The 18,501-nt window shown below is 42.9% G+C and overlaps 1 protein-coding gene across 1 annotated transcript in view; it reads right to left on the reverse strand.

The window, feature by feature from the left end:
- Nucleotides 1–18,501, reverse strand: part of CHORDC1 (cysteine and histidine rich domain containing 1) — a 75,247-nt gene that overhangs the window by 30,350 nt on the left and 26,396 nt on the right. Inside the window, exons 4-5 of the mRNA XM_030200167.1 lie at nucleotides 12,718–12,875; nucleotides 7,988–8,088 (exon numbers count right to left, since the gene is read on the reverse strand). Coding sequence (XP_030056027.1) covers nucleotides 7,988–8,088; nucleotides 12,718–12,875 — 259 coding nt within the window. The remainder of the gene's footprint in view (nucleotides 1–7,987; nucleotides 8,089–12,717; nucleotides 12,876–18,501) is intronic.

The following is an 18,501-nucleotide window of genomic DNA, read 5'->3' on the forward strand; positions in this document are numbered from 1 at the left end:
GTTATTTCCCAGGTGGCTTCTAGGGACACTGAGGCCACAATCCTAGGGGTCCCACTGTTCCCAGAAAACCACTCAGACCAAGAACACAAACTGCCAGGATTCTTAGTCAGTCCAGGACAGCGCTAACAAACTAATAGGTTCATTATAAAAAAAGTAAGTGAACGGTAAAAGTGGTAAACAGGTAAAACAACAAGGACTTGGTATTAAAGTAAAAAAAAAAAAGTTAACTACCCAAGTAGTACCTGAGATTAGGAATAGAAGCTCACAGGAATTAACAGAGCCTCAGTGCAGAGGTCTACTCCCTCCAAACTCCCCAACTCTGAGACAACGGAGTTCTAGTACATTCTGAGCTAGGGCTTTGGCTGCAGGGCCAATCAGGGAACAGAGCATTAAGCACTAAGGGTGTTTTTGGCCAATGGCACTACAGGTTACTTTTCCCCTCAGGGGTTTTCCTCTGTTCCTTTGGGGAAGGCAAGCTAAAAAAGTAAACGGACCTCTGCTGTGCTCATTCCACGGGTTGCCAGCAGCAAACCACACTTACCAGCTTTCGCTTCTGGTGAGCACCAGAAATAAAAGTTGGGTAAGCATGGTTGTCAACAACCTAGAAGGAGAGTGGCTCACAGCAAGTTAAAGAAAATAATATTGAGGCTTGCTTAGCTGCATCTTCTGCCACTGGGTGTGCTTCCTGCTACTGTTCTCCCTTCAGAGCTTCTGCCATATTTGCCCCAGCCCTGCAACATACAGGGTATTGCTAACAACATAAGTACATAAGTACATAAGTAGTGCCATACTGGGAAAGACCAAAGGTCCATCTAGCCCAGCATCCTGTCACCGACAGTGGCCAATCCAGGTCAAGGGCACCTGGCACGCTCCCCAAACGTAAAAACATTCCAGACAAGTTATACCTAAAAATGAGGAATTTTTCCAGTCCATTTAATAGCGGTCTATGGACTTGTCCTTTAGGAATCTATCTAACCCCTTTTTAAACTCCGTCAAGCTAACCGCCCGTACCACGTTCTCCGGCAATGAATTCCAGAGTCTAATTACACGTTGGGTGAAGAAAAATTTTCTCCGATTCGTTTTAAATTTACCACACTGTAGCTTCAACTCATGCCCTCTAGTCCTAGTATTTTTGGATAGCGTGAACAGTCGCTTCACATCCACCCGATCCATTCCACTCATTATTTTATACACTTCTATCATATCTCCCCTCAGCCGTCTCTTCTCCAAGCTGAAAAGCCCTAGCCTTCTCAGCCTCTCTTCATAGGAAAGTCGTCCCATCCCCACTATCATTTTCGTCGCCCTTCGCTGTACCTTTTCCAATTCTACTATATCTTTTTTGAGATACGGAGACCAGTACTGAACACAATACTCCAGGTGCGGTCGCACCATGGAGCGATACAACGGCATTATAACATCCACACACCTGGACTCCATACCCTTCTTAATAACACCCAACATTCTATTCGCTTTCCTAGCCGCAGCAGCACACTGAGCAGAAGGTTTCAGCGTATCATCGACGACGACACCCAGATCCCTTTCTTGATCCGTAACTCCTAACGCGGAACCTTGCAAGACGTAGCTATAATTCGGGTTCCTCTTACCCACATGCATCACTTTGCACTTGTCAACATTGAACTTCATCTGCCACTTGCACGCCCATTCTCCCAGTCTCGCAAGGTCCTCCTGTAATCGTTCACATTCCTCCTGCGACTTGACGACCCTGAATAATTTTGTGTCATCGGCGAACCCAATTGAAAAAAAAAAAACACGGATCTAAATGGACCAAAATTTCCCATTATTGGTCCTTGACATAAATATTCGACCTTACTAGTCACTATCCACCAAAAGGTTTGCTTTAAGGATGAAAAAAAAAAAATTGTCGGCCCTCCAACCAGATAGCATCTCCATACACTGTACAAGTTCACCACATGACTTTTCTAGAGAAGGCTTCATCAGTATAAATGGTTGTTTGAAGACTCTGATTAAACGTTTACAACTTATTCAGAGTTGACAACTTATTTCAGAACACTGCAGCATGGCCGATTGAATCGGTCTGTAGGTTGCTACTCTTACTTAAAGAATTATAATGGTTCCCTGTAGATACCAGGGTACAGTTCAAATTATGTACCATTATTATTAAAATTTTGCACAGAGCAGCATCAATGTATTTAGGTAACGATTAAATTTTAAACAACAGTACTGTGGGTAAAATTTGTGATCAGATGTTATGTTACCCTTCGATTAGGTAGACCGAAACGCAAAAAGTATTTGGTTTCCTCTTCATTATCAAGCTGATTCGATATGGAATTTGCTACTTCTGGAGATTCTTATGCTTACTAATTACTTGGTTTTTCGAAAGGCTCTCAAAACCTTTTTTATTTAATAGATATTACTTAAAAGTTACCTAACTGAAGATATTACATGGTAGCAGTCTGGACAATTGTTTATAATTCTTCTGTTTTTGATATTTAGTAAATATATATTAGTTAGATTTAGAACAGTTGAGATTTGCAGATTATAACTTCCTGGACTATTGGTTCCAGTTCTTCTATCGTTAATTCATAATGAACTAATTTTAGTATTTGTGGAACAGAAGATCTGAATAACAATTATTCGAACATAACTGGCATACGATGCTGAACTTTCCATTAATAAAGATTGCAAATAGGTATTGAAAAGCATAGCAGATAAGTGAGATCCTGAGGAATTTCAGTGTATAATACAAGACTGATGTATTCCTCTCTATTTGTAAGCACATCCACAAACCAATTTAAGACTCTCTCTAATATTCCCACAGATGTAGGTCAAGTCGACTAGTAAAATTATCAAGATCCAAAGCTACAAGTATACTGAGCCAAAAAAGACACAGTCCCTTTATATGAGCTTTTTTTCTCTACAAAAATTGTTACTACAACTGATTCTGTACTGTAATTTGTCCTAAATCCCATTCCAGCTTATTTTCGAAAGAGACAGACTCCCATCTTCCGACACAAATCGGGAGATGGACATCAGTCTCAAAAACAGGTATAATCGAAAGCTGAATTTGGACGGCCCCAACTGCTTTCCGTCACGGGGACGGGCGAAATTCTCGGGGGCGTGGCCGAACGGTAGCGAAGGCGGGACAGGGGCGTTCTGGGGCGTGGTTAACAGATGGAACTCCGCGCCTGATAATGGAAAGAAGCAAGACGTCCCCGACGAGCATTTAGTCCACACAAAGTTGGTCCTGTTTTTTTCACGACCAAGCTTCCAAAAAGTGCCCAAACTGACCAGATGACCACCGGAGGGAATCGGGGATGATCTCCCCTGTCTCCCCCAGTGGTCACTAACCACCTCCCACCCTAAAAAACAAACTGTTTAAATATTTTTTCCAGCCTCTATGTCAGCCTCAAATACCATACCTAGCTCCATGACAGCAGTATGCAGGTCCCCCGAGCAATTTTAGTTTAGTTGGTGCTGCGCGGGACCCATGCAGAGAGCAAAAATCGGAAGAAAAAAAAAACCATGCAAGTGCAGTCAGGAACGTCCAAAAAAAAAACCCATGCAAGTGCAGTCAGGGACGTCCAAATTAAAACAACAGTAATAGGGGGATTCAAACCAGCCACCTTCTGATTACAAGACTTGTGCTCTAACCACTGCACCACTTATTCAGTTGCTTAGACGTTCCTTCCCTTTCCATTAAGTCCCCCCAAGTTTCTGTCAGCCAATCACAGCTCATTTACCTGACATCGGTGTCAGCTAAACGAGCTGTGATTGGCTGACAGAAACTTGGAGGGACTTAAGGGAAAGGGAAGGAGGTCTAGGCAGCTGAATAAGTGGTGCAGTGGTTAGAGCAAAGGTCTTGTAATCAGAAGGTGGCTGGTTCAAATCCCACTATTACTATTGTTTTAATTTGGACGTCCCTGACTGCACTTGCATGGTTTTTTTTCTTCCGATTTTTGCTCTCTGCATGCATCCCGCTCAGCACCAACTAAACTAAATTTGCTCCTGGGACCTGCATACTGCTGTCATGGAGCTAGGTATGATATTTGAGGCTGGCATAGAGGCATCTCAGGGGGACCAGTGCACTACGAATGCTGGCCCCTCCCACGACCAAATGGCTTGGATTAGGTCCGTTTTTGAGATGGCCGGCAGCGGTTTCGATTATCGCTGAAAACCGCGGACGGCCATCTCTAGGTCCAGCGATCTCACCATTTGTGTCGTCTATCTCTAGAGTCGACACAAATGATGGGATTTCAGCGGGCCGAACCGTATAATCGAAACCGAAGATGGACGGCCATCTCGTTTCGATTTTACGGTTCGCTCCGCCTCTTCGCGGAGCCGTCTCCGGAGATGGACGTTTTTACACATGGGCGTTCGCGTTCGATTATGCCCCTCATTGTGTAATAGCCAAAAAAAAAAAAAAAATTGTTCATAAAGGTTGTAGCTAATAACTTTAAAGTTTCCAATAAGATTTGAAAAGGTCTATAATTTACACAGTTTAATACATCTCTTACTTTCCATAAGCAAAGGCTTAATCAAAATCTGGTTTTAAAAAAGTAGTGGGGTCTATGTCCTGATCCAAGAACATTTTAAAAAGTCCATTAATCACCAAATCATATATTCAGGAAATACTCTTAACCACAATGGGCACGTGTCATAAGTACTACTACTACTTATCATTTCCAAGTACATAAGTATTGCCATACTGGGGCAGATCGAAGGTCCATCAAGCCCAGCATTCTGTTTCCAACAGTGGCCAATCCAGGTCACAAGTACCTGGCAAGATCTCAAAACAGTACATTTTATGCTGCTTATCCTAGAAATAGGCAGTGGATTTTCCCCAAGTCCCTTTTTTAAACCCTGCTAAGCTGCTTTTATTACATTCTCTGGCACGAATTCCAGAGTTTAAATACACTTGAGTGAAGAAATATTTTCTCAGATTGGTTTTAAATCTGCTACTTTATAGCTTCATTGCATGCCCCCTAGTACTAGTATTCTTGGAGAGTAAACAAGCGATTCATGTCTACCCGTTCCACTACACTCATTATTTTATAGACCTCCTGTCATATCTTCCCTCAGCTGTCTTTTCTCCAAGCTGAAGAGCCCTAGTTGCTTTAGCCTTTCCTCATAGGGAAGGAGTCCCATCCTCTATCATTTTCATCACCCTTCTCTGTACCTTTTCTAATTCCACTATATCTTTTTTGAGATGCGGTCACCAGAATTTAACATAATATTTGAGTTGCAGTCGCACCATGGAGCGATACAAAGGCATAACATCCTCATTTTTGTTTTCCATTTCATTCCTAAAACCTAACATTCTACTTGCTTTCTTAGCCGCTGCACACTGAACAGAGGGTTTCAATGCATCATCAACGATGACGCCTAGATCCCTTTCCTGGTTGGTGACTCCTAATGTGGAACCTTGCATTACATAACTATAATTTGGGTTCCTCTTTCCCCACAAGCATCACTTTGCACTTGCTCACATTAAACGTCATCTGCAATACAGATGCCCAGCCTCGTAAGCGCCTCTTGTAATTTTTCACAATCTTCTTGTGATTTAAGAGCTTTTAACTGTGTCATCAGCATATTTAATTACCTTACTAGTTACTCCCATCTCTAGGTCATTTATAAATATGTTAAAACGCAGCAGTCCCAGAACAGACCCCTGGAGAACCCCACTATCTACCCCTTCTCCATTGAATATACTAACAATTTAACCCTACTCTCTGTTTTCTATATTTTAACCAGTTTTTAATCCATAGTAGGACACTACTTCTTATCCTATGACAATTTCTTCTGGAGTCTTTCATGAGGTACTTTGTCAAACGCCTTTTGATCCCAAGATCCACGTACAAACCTATGATGGTTTGAAGGAGTTTTTATAGAAGTTACTGTACTGAGAGTTGACTTCATTATCTGAGGTCTTCTTTATTTTATAAGTTACTGTGAATTTCTATTATTACGTTTTGCTGCATGGTGTGGTATTACATATTGTTGGATCATGATATTGGGGCAAAGTCCAACTATCAGCTTGAATACTAACTGGCTATATTCAATGTCCTCTCACCAACCTTCCTCCTCCCCAACAGTTGTTTTTTGTTTCACTATTTTTTTTTTTTTATGTAAGATGATGAAACAAACAGCAATCTGGAATATTACCGTGTTTCCCCGAAAATAAGACACTATCTTATATTAATTTTTGCTCCCCAAGACCCGCTAGGCCTTATTTTTCGGGGAAACATCGGGTCGCCCCCCCCCCCCCCCATCTGAGGTCGCCCCCCCCCCCAAGATCGCCGGCTCCCCCCCCCCCCCCTCGATCGCTCCCGGAACTAACCTCTTAAACGCTTCCTTTCACCATTCATCTTCGCACTCGCAGCAGGGCAGGCCACTCCTTCCTTCCGTGTCCCGCCCTCGCCTGACGTAACGTAACGTCAGGCGAGGGTGGGACACGGAAGGAAGGAGTGGCCTGCCCTGCTGCTTGCAGCGAGTGCGAAGGTGAAAGGAAGCGTTTAAAAGGTTAGTTCCGGGAGCGACTGAGGGCGGGGGGAGCCGCCGATCTCGGGTGGGGGGGTGACCCCGATGTTTCCCCAAAAAATAAGGCCTCCCCTGCTAGGTCTTATTTTCGGGGGAGGCCTTATATTTTCAAATTGCAGCAAGACCTCTACTAGGTCTTATTTTCGGAGGATGTCCTATTTTCGGGGAAACACGGTAGATGTTTGAGTGGCTTTTCTACTAGTAGGCTGTAGATGAGAAAAGGACAGTTCATATAAAAAAGGAATAAAGTATTTTACACAGAGAAGCAAAATATATTCCTGGATCTGGTTTTCGGTGAATCATGGAAAAAAATGCGTTAACAATAACCCTCTTCAATATGCACCCCCAAAACACACTGTCTTCACAGTAAGATCCTTCACCATCTCAGGCTCAATGGAGCCCCGAATAACATTCAGGACCAAATTCAGGTTCTACTGCAGGAGAATAGGCCATGCAAAATATTTATTTTATTTGGATTTGCTCACACCTTTGCATCATATCCAACTGCGTCACCAGGATGACACCAAGATCTTACCCTGGAAGCACAAAAAAAGCCACTACCTGAACCTTCAAAAGAGCTGAATGCCAAGCCTTGCTCTATACCCCCTCTGCAAATAAATTCAGGTGTCAGAATCACAACCACCACGGGGAAAATGATTATTTCATACAATGCCTTGCAAAGAGCCACCAGTTTGTGAAATAATCATAGAATGAATGTATACATGGCAGTTTTTTCCTTTGAGATGCCAACCCTAGTGTGGACAGTTGGTTGTGCAGGGGCAGGAGAAGGGTACAACAGTAGGCATGACAAGGGACTTGGGCAATGACATGAGGGTGGGACAAGGGAGGGGCATGAAAAGAGCATAGTGGGGCAGATGTTAGGTTTGCTAACTTTTTTGCCAAAGAAAAACCCATCTCCCCTCTTCCCCCCCCCAAATAAAAAAACACACTCCCCCCATCAACTACTCCTCCTCCATCCAGGTCTCTTCATTTCCTCTTGTTAGACTAGGGAAAACCTGCCTACCAAGTTAGGATTTTTGTCCCAAGACTTTTCTGAGCTGTGCTACGGGTGAACAAAACCTATCCTACCCTAGTACAAAGAACCAACAGGAGCTCTCTCAATTACATTTTGGAATTATTCACATTTTCAGAACACTGACTGCAAGGCTGAGCACAAAGATATCAAATGTATTAAACAAATTAAAGTAGTATGACCTCCAATGAAAACATCTGTAGAGGAATTAAAAATTCCATCCTCACAATTGACAAGAGTGAAACAAAAAAAAAAAAATAGGAGCATATGCAATAAGGCTGACAGATAAGTAAACAGCCCAAGTCTTGATCTTATGATGCCATCCAGCCTTCAACAAATTTTCCAGGCCCTTCAAGCTTCAACCTGGTTCCTTATCAGGGAGAAAGTGTTTGGAGAAGGGATTATATGTGAAAATGAAAAGGCAATAACAGATACCTTTTTCTTTTTCATTTTCAGCAGGTAATTTCAGTCGGTCTAATGCTTGTTTCAGAGATGTTGAAACTTTTAACTGTAATCTTATCATTGGTTCATCTGAGCTATTAGAAAAAAAAAAAAGATTAAAAATGTAAAGAATGTATTAAGTCACTTTTCACACTTCACTGCTAAAATGGCTTTCAAAGCATATTATAAAAATTGGAAGAAAATCATTAACCCCCATAAACTCCCTCCCCCGCCTCACAGAGAAAAAAAAAAAATAAACCCCACACAACTCATTTATATCAAATAAATAACTCTTGAAAACATATTAACAGTTTAACATTCCTGGTTCACTGCTAAAATTTAACTTCACATCTCTAGGAGGAAGTGCCAGCTGTACATTATAGACTGAGCACAAGGCAATACCAGAAACATTTGGGCAGACCTTCTCTCAAATAAGTTAGCCCATACTCAAAGAACAACTTAAGGCAGTGATGGGCAACCTTTTGAGCTTGGTGTGTCAAAGTTCACCAAAAAACCAAGCATAACTCGGGTGGTGTGTCACTTCAAGAAAAATCACTGCTACTAGGACCGCCCCAGGGCCCCCCCTACCCGAGATCGCTGCCCACCCAAGGTCGCCAGGCCCCCCCCTCCACCCGCTACCGGGCCCGGAACTAACCTTAAAGCCTCCTTTCACGTTGCAGCAAGCACCAGCAGGGCAGACCTCTCCTCCTTCCTTCTGTGCTCCGCCCTCGCGGACGTTACATCAGGTGAGGTCAGGACACAGAAGGAAGGAGTGGCCTGCCCTGCTGCTGTGACGTGAAAGGAGGCTTTAAGGTTAGTTTCCGGGAGCGAGGAGGGAGGGCGGACCACACTGCGGCGGCACCGCGTGTCATCGAAAATGGCTGCGCGTGTCAGTGCTGACACGCGTGTCATAGGTTCGCCATCAGGGACTTAAGGTATTACGGACTACTTTCAGTTCATGAATTTTACTAACAATTATTTGTATCGTTTTACATTTGGGCAAATGTGATTTCATTGCCTGACCCAGACAAAATTCTGGCTGCATATTTTGTTAACAGTTGCAACTAATCAAGGACTTCCAAAAAAAAAAAAAAAAAAGAAGAAGATTACTGCAGTGGTCTAAATATTATTATTGCTTGAATTAGGCTAGTAAAGTCTTAAGTTTCACAACTGAAATCATATATACAGATCAAAATATACCACAAAATCTGAAGACTCATGGTAAGACCAGTGTCCAAAAGACCTCCTAGGACTAGAAAAAAAGTTGAATAAAGAGCTCAATTTTCTCAAAGTACAATGGAGTGGAGGAGTGGCCTAGTGGTTAGAGCACCGGTCTTGCAATCCAGAGGTGGCCGGTTCAAATCCCGCTGCTGCTCCTTGTGATCTTGGGCAAGTCACTTAACCCTCCATTGCCTCAGGTACAAACTTAGATTGTGAGCCCTCCTGGGACAGAGAAATATCCAGTGTACCTGAATGTAACGCACCTTGAGCTACTACTGAAAAAGGTGTGAGCAAAATCTAAATAAATATTGAAGATTCTACATGGAATGTTGTTATTATTTGTGATTCTACATGGAATGTTGCTACTATTTGAAATTCTGTTGCTACTATTGGAGATTCTACATGGAATGTTAATGTTGCTATTCCACTAGCAACGTGGCTGCGCAGGCTTCTGTTTCTGTGAGTCTGACGTCCTGCACGTGCGTGCAGGACGTCAGACTCACAGAAACAGAAGCCTGCGTGGCCGAATTGCTGATCTGCAAGGGCAAGCTTCTACATGGAATATTGCTAGTGGAGGCACTCCTAGTGGTTAGAGCACCGGTCCTGCAATCCAGAGGTGGCCGGTTCAAATCCCACTGCTGCTCCTTGTGATCTTGGGCAAGTCACTTAACCCTCCATTGCCTCAGGTACAAACTTAGATTGTGAGCCCTCCTGGGACAGAGAAATATCCAGTGTACCTGTATGTAACTCACCTTGAGCTACCACTGAAAAAGGTGTGAGAAAAATGGAAATTATATATAAAAAAAAGGTCTTTCTAATGTTCAACATCAGTTATGGGGGGGGGGGGGGGGGGGTTACACACACTAAGATTCAAGATAATTAAAATTTCTGTATCAAGGACCCAACATCCTTATGAAATGCCATGTACAGCTCCACGATAGCAAAGCTAGTGAAATTTAAACTTAGCTGTTAATTTCCTTCCTTAAGTTTTGCCACACTAGTTGTTTATGTCTCCCTACCATTATATGGCAGCAGATGTGGGGAGAGAAAGGGGGACTTAGAAGCTGACTTCATTCCTCTTATTGGGGGTTGGTGCTGCCTTCCATTCTTCAACTATGTCAAAGCTCAGAACCTAAGATATAATGACTCCACTAATGACAAAACTGTTTTTGTTCAAACTTCCAGATCATCATCAAAACCTGATGCAACCAGAAAGATCTCTGTTTAGTTAGTAACAGAGGAAAAGACTCAAAAACAAGGCTAAAATTAATCCCAAGTATTTCAGAATGGGCAACACTCATTTTTTTTTAATTCAACTTCTAGGACTTCCCTGGGTGGCCTGTGGACTGGTCTGGCAGGACTCAAGTGAATTACTACTACTATTTAGCATTTCTATAGCGCTACAAGGCATACGCAGCGCTGCACAAACATAGAATTAATACTTAAATTTTTCCTTCCCTATGTCCATGCCAGACAAGTGTGAAGGAGCAGGTATTATTAGGAAAGGAATGGAAAACAAAAAAAAGACACTATAATGCCTTTGTATTGCTCCATGGTGCAACCGCGCCTCGAATATCATGTTCAATTCTGGTCACTGCATCTCAAAAAACATACAGTGGAATTAGAAAAGGTGCAGAGAAAGACAACAAAAATAATAAAGGGGATGAGACAACTTCCCTATGAGGAAAGGCTAAAGCGGCTGGGGCTCTTCAACTTGGAGAAAAGATGGCTGAGGGGAGATATGATAGAGGTCTATAAAATAATGAGTGGAGTTGAACGGGTAGACGTGAAGCATCTGTTTACCCTTTCCAAAAATACTAGGACTAGGGGGCACGTGATGAAGCTACAAAGTAGTAAATTTAAAACGAATATGAGAAAATGTTTCTTCACTCAACGTGTAATTCAACTCTGTAATTCGTTGCCAGAAAAAGTAGTAAAGGCGGTTAGCTTAGCAGAGTTTAAAAAAGGATTGGACGGCTCCCCAAAGAAAAAGTCCATAGACCATTAATAAATTGGACTTGGGGAAAATCCACTATTTCTGGGATAAGCAGCATAAAATGTTTTGCACTTTTTGGGGTATGTGTGACCTGGATTGGCCACTGTTGGAAACAGGATGCTGGGCTTGATGGACCTTTGCTCTGTTCTGGTATGGCAATACTTATGTACTCAAGCTCCAGTTAGACAGCATGAAAGGAAGCCATGACAGCTGTCTTGTGCCCATGGTGAAACTCTCCCAAGCTTTAAGTGCTTAGAGATGGAATGAAATGAGGCAAGGCCCCTGTCCTGCCATTATCATTCAACTTATCTACAAGACTTCCATCCCTCTCAGGCGGCTTGATGGCCCTTTGGTACTTCTGACTCCTTCAAAACCAAAATATATTATTTTCAGGGATCCATCAATAGCCAAAGAAGCCTACCCAAAATTTAGAAGATCCTAGAAAACAAGATAGGCTTACATCCAACTTGAGCACGGCAGTCCCCAACCTCACCTGACTTACCTATAGACAAATGAGACGGGCCTGAATTCAGGAAGAAAACAGTACAGTATATTCTAAAGGTAAACTTATGGAGATGTCAAACTGCAAAGCCCAAGAAGAATGGAGTTCACAGCCCCCTGTATAAGATCAAAAAGAGAAGGCCAAACCACTCAGAGAAGGGTCTCACATGCTTTCCTCTGAGAAATATAGCCCTCACGCAGCTGCAGGGGAGCCCCCCTCTCTCTATATATATCCCCTTAAATAAGCCAGAACTGGTCTGTCTTCTCCAAGAAGTGAAGGTTATGCCTCCACCTAATTTCTCTGGACAAAGAACCAGATTGCAAAAATGGATCCCTCAAGGGGAAATACTACATCCTCCGTAAAGCTGAATCAGAGGTCTCCAACTCTAACCTAGGTCCGCCACATGGACCTCCTTAGCATGAGGAGGAGGAGCTACTCGCAGATCTTTTCATGCTGTCCCCTTGTGGCAGCTCTGCAAACAGTCAGGCAGTGCTAACTACCTTAGCCTCTTTAAGGCAACTGGGGGCCATTCAGCCCATTCCTGTGCCAGAGAAGGGCAAGGGTCGATATTCTATGTATTTTGTCATCCCAAAGAAGACTCTTTGGCCAGTTCTGGATTTCAGAGGGGGTGAGGTCTCTCAGAGTGCTACACTTCTGCATGGAGACTCTTTGTTCTAAAAAAAAGCCTCAGTCCAGTCAGGCAAATTTCTCACCTCACTGGAGCTCAAGGAGGCTCGTTTTCAAAACCCAATGGGTGAAGGCACTGCAGAATTGAAAATAGGTATTCACAATACTTCAGGCACAAGCTGGCAAACTCCGTAAAGCACCTGTTATTTGTGGCATAGGCATGTACCCCCTACAACCTATTACAGCAGAGGCTCGAGCCTGGACAGAACTTATTCTCTGCCTCCATCTGATGGTTGGGGGTACATAACTTGCATGTCTGGACTGGTCTGGCAGATGAAGAAATAGTTGAAATGCATTGATTTAGCATTGCATACATACCTTGGTCTTTTAATTGTTTCCATAGGCTTTGGTGTTTGAATTATATGCTCCTCGAATCTAGGTTTCAAGTCTGCTAAATCTGTTTTGTCAGATGTCTTCACTTCCGGTTTGACTGGCTCAGGTGGTTTTTCGTTACTGTGCTTTCCTTTGGTACAGCCCTGCCAAGACAAGATCACTTTTTATACCTTAACTTATGCATTCCATGCAATATTTGACAAATCTGTAACATCAAGCTGGATACATTTACAATAGCTGTATGCTACAAGTAATTAACCTGAATGTATAAACAAATCAAAACAAACTTCAGCATACCACGGACTGCAACGAAGTTACTGGTAGCAGGGGTGAGAATATGGGGCTCATTTTTAAAGCACATAGACTCACAGAGTTCCATAGGTTAATATGGAACTTTAAGTCTAATTGCTTTGAAAATAAGTCTCCATATATCCTGCTATCCTGGGAGAATACTATATTCTCACATGTAGGTGTCATCCAACAGAACCCTGTGTGAGAAATCTCTCCAGCTTCAATAGAGTGTTAGAGCATTGCACTGTGCATGCGCGCGACTTCCCACCTGCTGCTGTCATGCAGGATCCTGCCAGTCACGTTTCTAGCTAATAGAATCAAGTTTCAAATTTATTCAAATTATTTACGATCCGCCCATTACATAGGTGTCAAGATGGCTTACAGACTAAGATAGAGAAAAACAAAAGGGGGGGGGGGTGACATGAGACACGAATGCAAAGGGGAAAAAGGGGAGAACTGCAATATTGAGAGAAAGGGGGGGGGGAGAGGAAAGTCATTAGTACAGTTGTGCAATCCTATTTCTCAACTCGCAGGGTCTGGTCTCAGGTATAAGCTTCAGTAAAAAGAAAAGACTTAACTGTTGTAGGAATGGCCCAATGGTTAGAGCAGTGGGCTTTGATCCTGGCAACCTGGGTTCAATTCCCACTGCAGCTCCTTGTGATCTCGGGCAAATCATTTAACCCTCCATTGCCCCCAGTACAAAAAAAAAAACCTTAGATTGTGAGCCCTCTAGGGACAAAAAGTACCTGCATATAATGTGTACAGCGCTGCGTATGTCTAGTAGCGCTATAGAAATGATTAGTAGTAATAGTAACTATGATTACTGCCCAAGGTGACGCCGCAAGTTGCTCCAAAGTTCTGGTCCCTGGACAGAAGAGATAGCGTGCCTGGTGGAATTATAGACAATACCTCAAAAACAGAATATACAAGTTGGTGAAGCTGTGAAGACTGCAGCGCTCTATAGGGGCAGCAAGGATTAAGAGATTATAGAGAAAAAAACGGTTCACCGCAGTGCTGACTCTTAAAGACAAGGAGGAGTTTGTAGGCAGCGCAACATGAGACGGGCAATCAATTTGCTTCCTTCAGCAGAGGCATAACGTAATCATATTTCCTGTGCCTGGTGGACTTTGATGGCTGTATTTTGGATGAAGTGAAGGTGCATGAGATCCTGCATTCTAATCCCCTTGAACAGGGCATTACAGTAGTCCAGGTGGCTGATGACAAATGAATAAGAGCGTTCAAAGCGGAGGGATGAAATAGGGACTGAACAGAACGTATTGTAGGAGTATTTCCCTGTGTGTCTCACCTTGCGGGCCTTGGCCTGTATAATCCTATGACAGCAAATGGAGACTGTAAACTCTGACCCACACATCTCTGTGTCAGCAAGTAACAGCTTTGCAGCTTGTGAAAAATTCCAGCAGAAGCTCAACACCAAGGACATGCTGTGGGCAAACCAGGCCCCCCTTATCTCCCTGAGAGGCTGGCTCCAGCAAGGCGGGTGAGAAACAGAAAATGCATACCAAAATGTAACAACTTGAAGGTCAAGAACAACGAACTGTTCTTGCCACGCAGGGAACCAAGGAAGATCCAGTTTGGTTCCTGCAGCCACCGGACCAAGAGGTACGGGGAGAGCGGGAACAAAGAAGAGTTAGTAAGAAGCCTTGGAAGAAGGTGGAGGTGAAAAGAAGACCAGTGAGACCTAATAAGGTCCACCAACTGATGAACTGTGTATCTGGAGGAAAGTATCGTGGTTCAGCTGTACCTGCCCTGCGTGACCTGTGACCTCCTTATCTGCTGCAGAGTTCCCTTCCAGCTGCGACTGAGACTCGCTGTGAATCCAGCTTGAGTCTGTGAGGTGTCCCGTGCCAGCTCCCGAGAGAAACGACCCTGAGGTCTAGGCCTGGTGAGAAACACGGTGATTCATTTCCTACTAGTCGGGGGCTAGTTAGTGGTATTTACCTGAGCAGAAGGCTGGTGCTGTCGTACTTGTGATTAGGAGAAGCTGCTAATAACTGTACTACCTCGTAACATAGTGTGACTGATCAGTGGTGTAATTTTACCTGGTAACCAGTAAGAATTAGTGTTCGTAGTGTGACGTATGAGTGTAATTTTTATCAGCCAGTAATTTTGTAATCAGCCAAAGCTTGCAGAGTTCTATTTTGTATACCTTAGCTCTATTTTCTTACCTGACATACTATAATAAATCTAATATATATATATCTCAGCCTACAGTCTCAGCTACAGTTCTTTCTAACGGAAGTATTTGGCTAGGTTCCAAGGTTCCCACCCCTAGACCTAATTCAGGATTATTTGCTTGCAGATAGTTCTGCTTAGGGGAACCTGGACACAGGTAATTTATTATCTGTGATTTATCCTACAGTATCATCCTGAGTTTATGGAACGTGTGCCTTACGACTACGGATATTTGAGGTGTGAAGGTAAGCACTATCTATGAAGATTACAAGAATACTTGTGCTGTCTAATAGAGGGATAGGAACAGAACAAAGTAATACGGATGTTCTGAGGGACTTTGGTGAAGAGGACTACCCGAGATTTGCTGGGTTGAGAAGAAGTTTGTTGGTTTCGAACCATGATATAATCTGGGTGAGTTTCTGATTGATAAGAGGTTATTTGTGAAGTATAAGTGTGTGTGTATGTGGGGGGGGGGGTCTATAGTACCGAGAACCTGAATGTCACCAGCATACACGACAGCCGTGAAATCCAGGGACTGAATATGAGTAAACGCAATGGTGCCAAGATGTTAAAAAGTTTAGGACAGAGAATAGATCCTTTACAGTAATCCAGAAACTAAAGAGAAGGGCACAGAGGTAGAAAGGTTGTTGCAGACCATATAGACCCGGTCAGAGAGAAAAGAAAAGAACCAGGCAAATGCAGTATCTTGTACACCTATATGAAAGAGCCTCTCTACCCTAATTTCCCCTTACGTTCCCGCCCGTAACCTCCGCTCACAGGACAAATCCCTCCTCTCAGTACCCTTCTCCACCACCGCCAACTCCAGGCTCCACTCATTCTGCCTCGCCTCACCCTATGCTTGGAATAAACTTCCTGAGCCCTTACGCCTAAGCCCCCTCCCTACCCATCTTCAAATCCTTGCTCAAAGCCCACCTCTTCAATGTTGCTTTCGGCACCTAACCTTTATACCTTTCAGGAAATCTAGACTGCCCCTATTTGACTGACTGTACATTTGTCCTTTAGATTGTAAGCTCCTTTGAGCAGGGACTGTCCTTCTATGTTAAATTGTACAGCGCTGTGTAACCCTAGTAGCGCTTTAGAAATGTCAAGTAGTAGTAGTAGTAGTAGTAAGGAGTGAATGATCAATCAATCAAAAGCAGCAACAGTGAGATCAAGAGATAGAAGGCCAGATTTAGCCTGATCAAGATGGTGACGGATATAAGAAATGATGTCGTTTCAGTTAGGTATAAACCCAGTCTGGTTGAGATGTAGGGAGCACTGTTGAGGTAGTCTACCAGCTGCTTAAGAACAGGGGAGAAGGGAGATTATGCGAGAGCATGTACCTTGCCGACCTTGAAAAACATCTGCTATAAGTTCACTGTTTTCTCCGATACCAAGAAGGATACTACAGTGATGTGGAAAAATCCCCCCTCCCCCATTATTGCATATATCACACTGAATGGCTTCTGATCTTGACCAAACTGAATTGATAATTAGATTCAACTGATTAAACACAGCAAGGCATGCTTGCTCGTGAGAAAACTGCAAGTCTTGTATTAAAGGAGTCTTTGGATGAATTTAGAAACTAAAGGATGAGAGGAATCAGTTGACCTTGAATGCATTTATGACAAACAGCCAGCTGCACAGAGATGAAATCACACCGAGTTCTATTTTAGGCCTTGATCCGAGATCCATGAAGTACTGCAAAAAGAATAGCTGGTGAAGATATTAATAGATTAATACCCCTGGTCCTTACACCAGTGACAATGTCTTTTCTGCTACATTACTAGCAAAGAATCAACTAGTGTCCTTTCAATATCCATGCAGTGAGACATAAGGAATATCCGATGCATGAGATATCCCTGCTGTTGTGTGAAACTTCCAAGTTTATTTCACACTTTTTACCCAGCTCTACATCTTTGCCTTCTAGGCGGTTTACATTCTTAACAAATTTAAAAAAAAAGTTAGAGGGAAAATGTCTGAATAACGCATCATAGTGAAGTAAAGAAGAGCAGAATCAGTTTGATAGAAAAGAAAGGGGAAGAATACACACAAGGGGACTCTAATGCCCTGCAGGACTCACACAGTTTAATGCCTTATGCATCTTAAAAAAAAGATGGGTTTTCACGTCTATTTTGAGTTAAGGATGTCTGGGGACGCAAGCGTGAATTCCACAGAAGTGGGCCTTATACTGAAAAAAATACATTCTCCGATATGTTCATGAACTATTTCTTTATGACTGGGTTCATCCTGTGCTAAATCTAATAGGCATGGGACCCACGGATGCAATAGCCAATAAGGGTCTATGAGAATTTTGTAGGCTAAGGTGTTGTAACCTTCTGAATGACCTTGAAAATTAGGAGTCTTGAAGAAAAAACAAAGAAGCCATTGTTCAACAGAATGAGGAAAGCATCCAGAGCAAAACAGCGTATGGATAGGCATCTTCTTCTGTTACAGTACAAACAGATCTACTCTTGGACATCCCCAACACTGAAAACTTTTCATTGCCACAGAGAGACCACTCATGTGGGTCTAGTTTTCTGCTGAGATTGTCAGCCAGCTGAAAATGTTATACTTATTAGTTGCAAGCATTCCCATATTAACTTTCTACTTCCTGCGACACAGCAATACTATGGACCGTATTGGACTTTTTTCACCACCCCTTCTTTATTTCTTTGTTGCTTTTATTTATGTTTCTTTTATGCCTACTACTATATTGTGTATTTGTATTTTACCGAACTGGAGCCTGCCTCTACGGTATTGTGTAAGCCACACTGAGCCTGCAACTAAGTGGGAAAATGTGGGGTCTAAATGTGTTAAATAAATAAATATTAAGTTCAGCGCAACTTACATCAAGTGATCAAATACATTGTTACATTTTAGGCTCGAGACATTTCAAGAGTGTGTTTTCAGCCTGTAAAACGTATTGCATATTTTCCAGTCTTAAATGTGTCTGAAGTATATCTGAGCTAACTGTTAAAAATTAAAAATTAGAATTGAAGTCAATGGAAGAAGAGATGTATGGAGAGGAGGTCGTTGGAGTTCTGGGGTATCCAGGCTTAATGTGCGGTCTGGCACAGAGAGGACCGATAAGTTGGGCCGGAGCCCCAGATTGAGACAATAGAGCATAAAGACTGCTTAATGTTGTTGTATACAAGAGGGCAGGAGGGAGGAGGGTAGAGGTATGCCCCTCTTGTGGTGAAAGAGATAGCTATACCGAGGAGTTGGGAAAATGGGAGGGCAACGGGAGGGTTTGTGAGTTGGGAGGGAAGGGGAACAGGGGGA

The sequence above is a fragment of the Microcaecilia unicolor genome, chromosome 4 (genome assembly GCF_901765095.1).
Source record: "Microcaecilia unicolor chromosome 4, aMicUni1.1, whole genome shotgun sequence".
NCBI classification, from domain to species: Eukaryota; Metazoa; Chordata; class Amphibia; order Gymnophiona; family Siphonopidae; genus Microcaecilia; species Microcaecilia unicolor.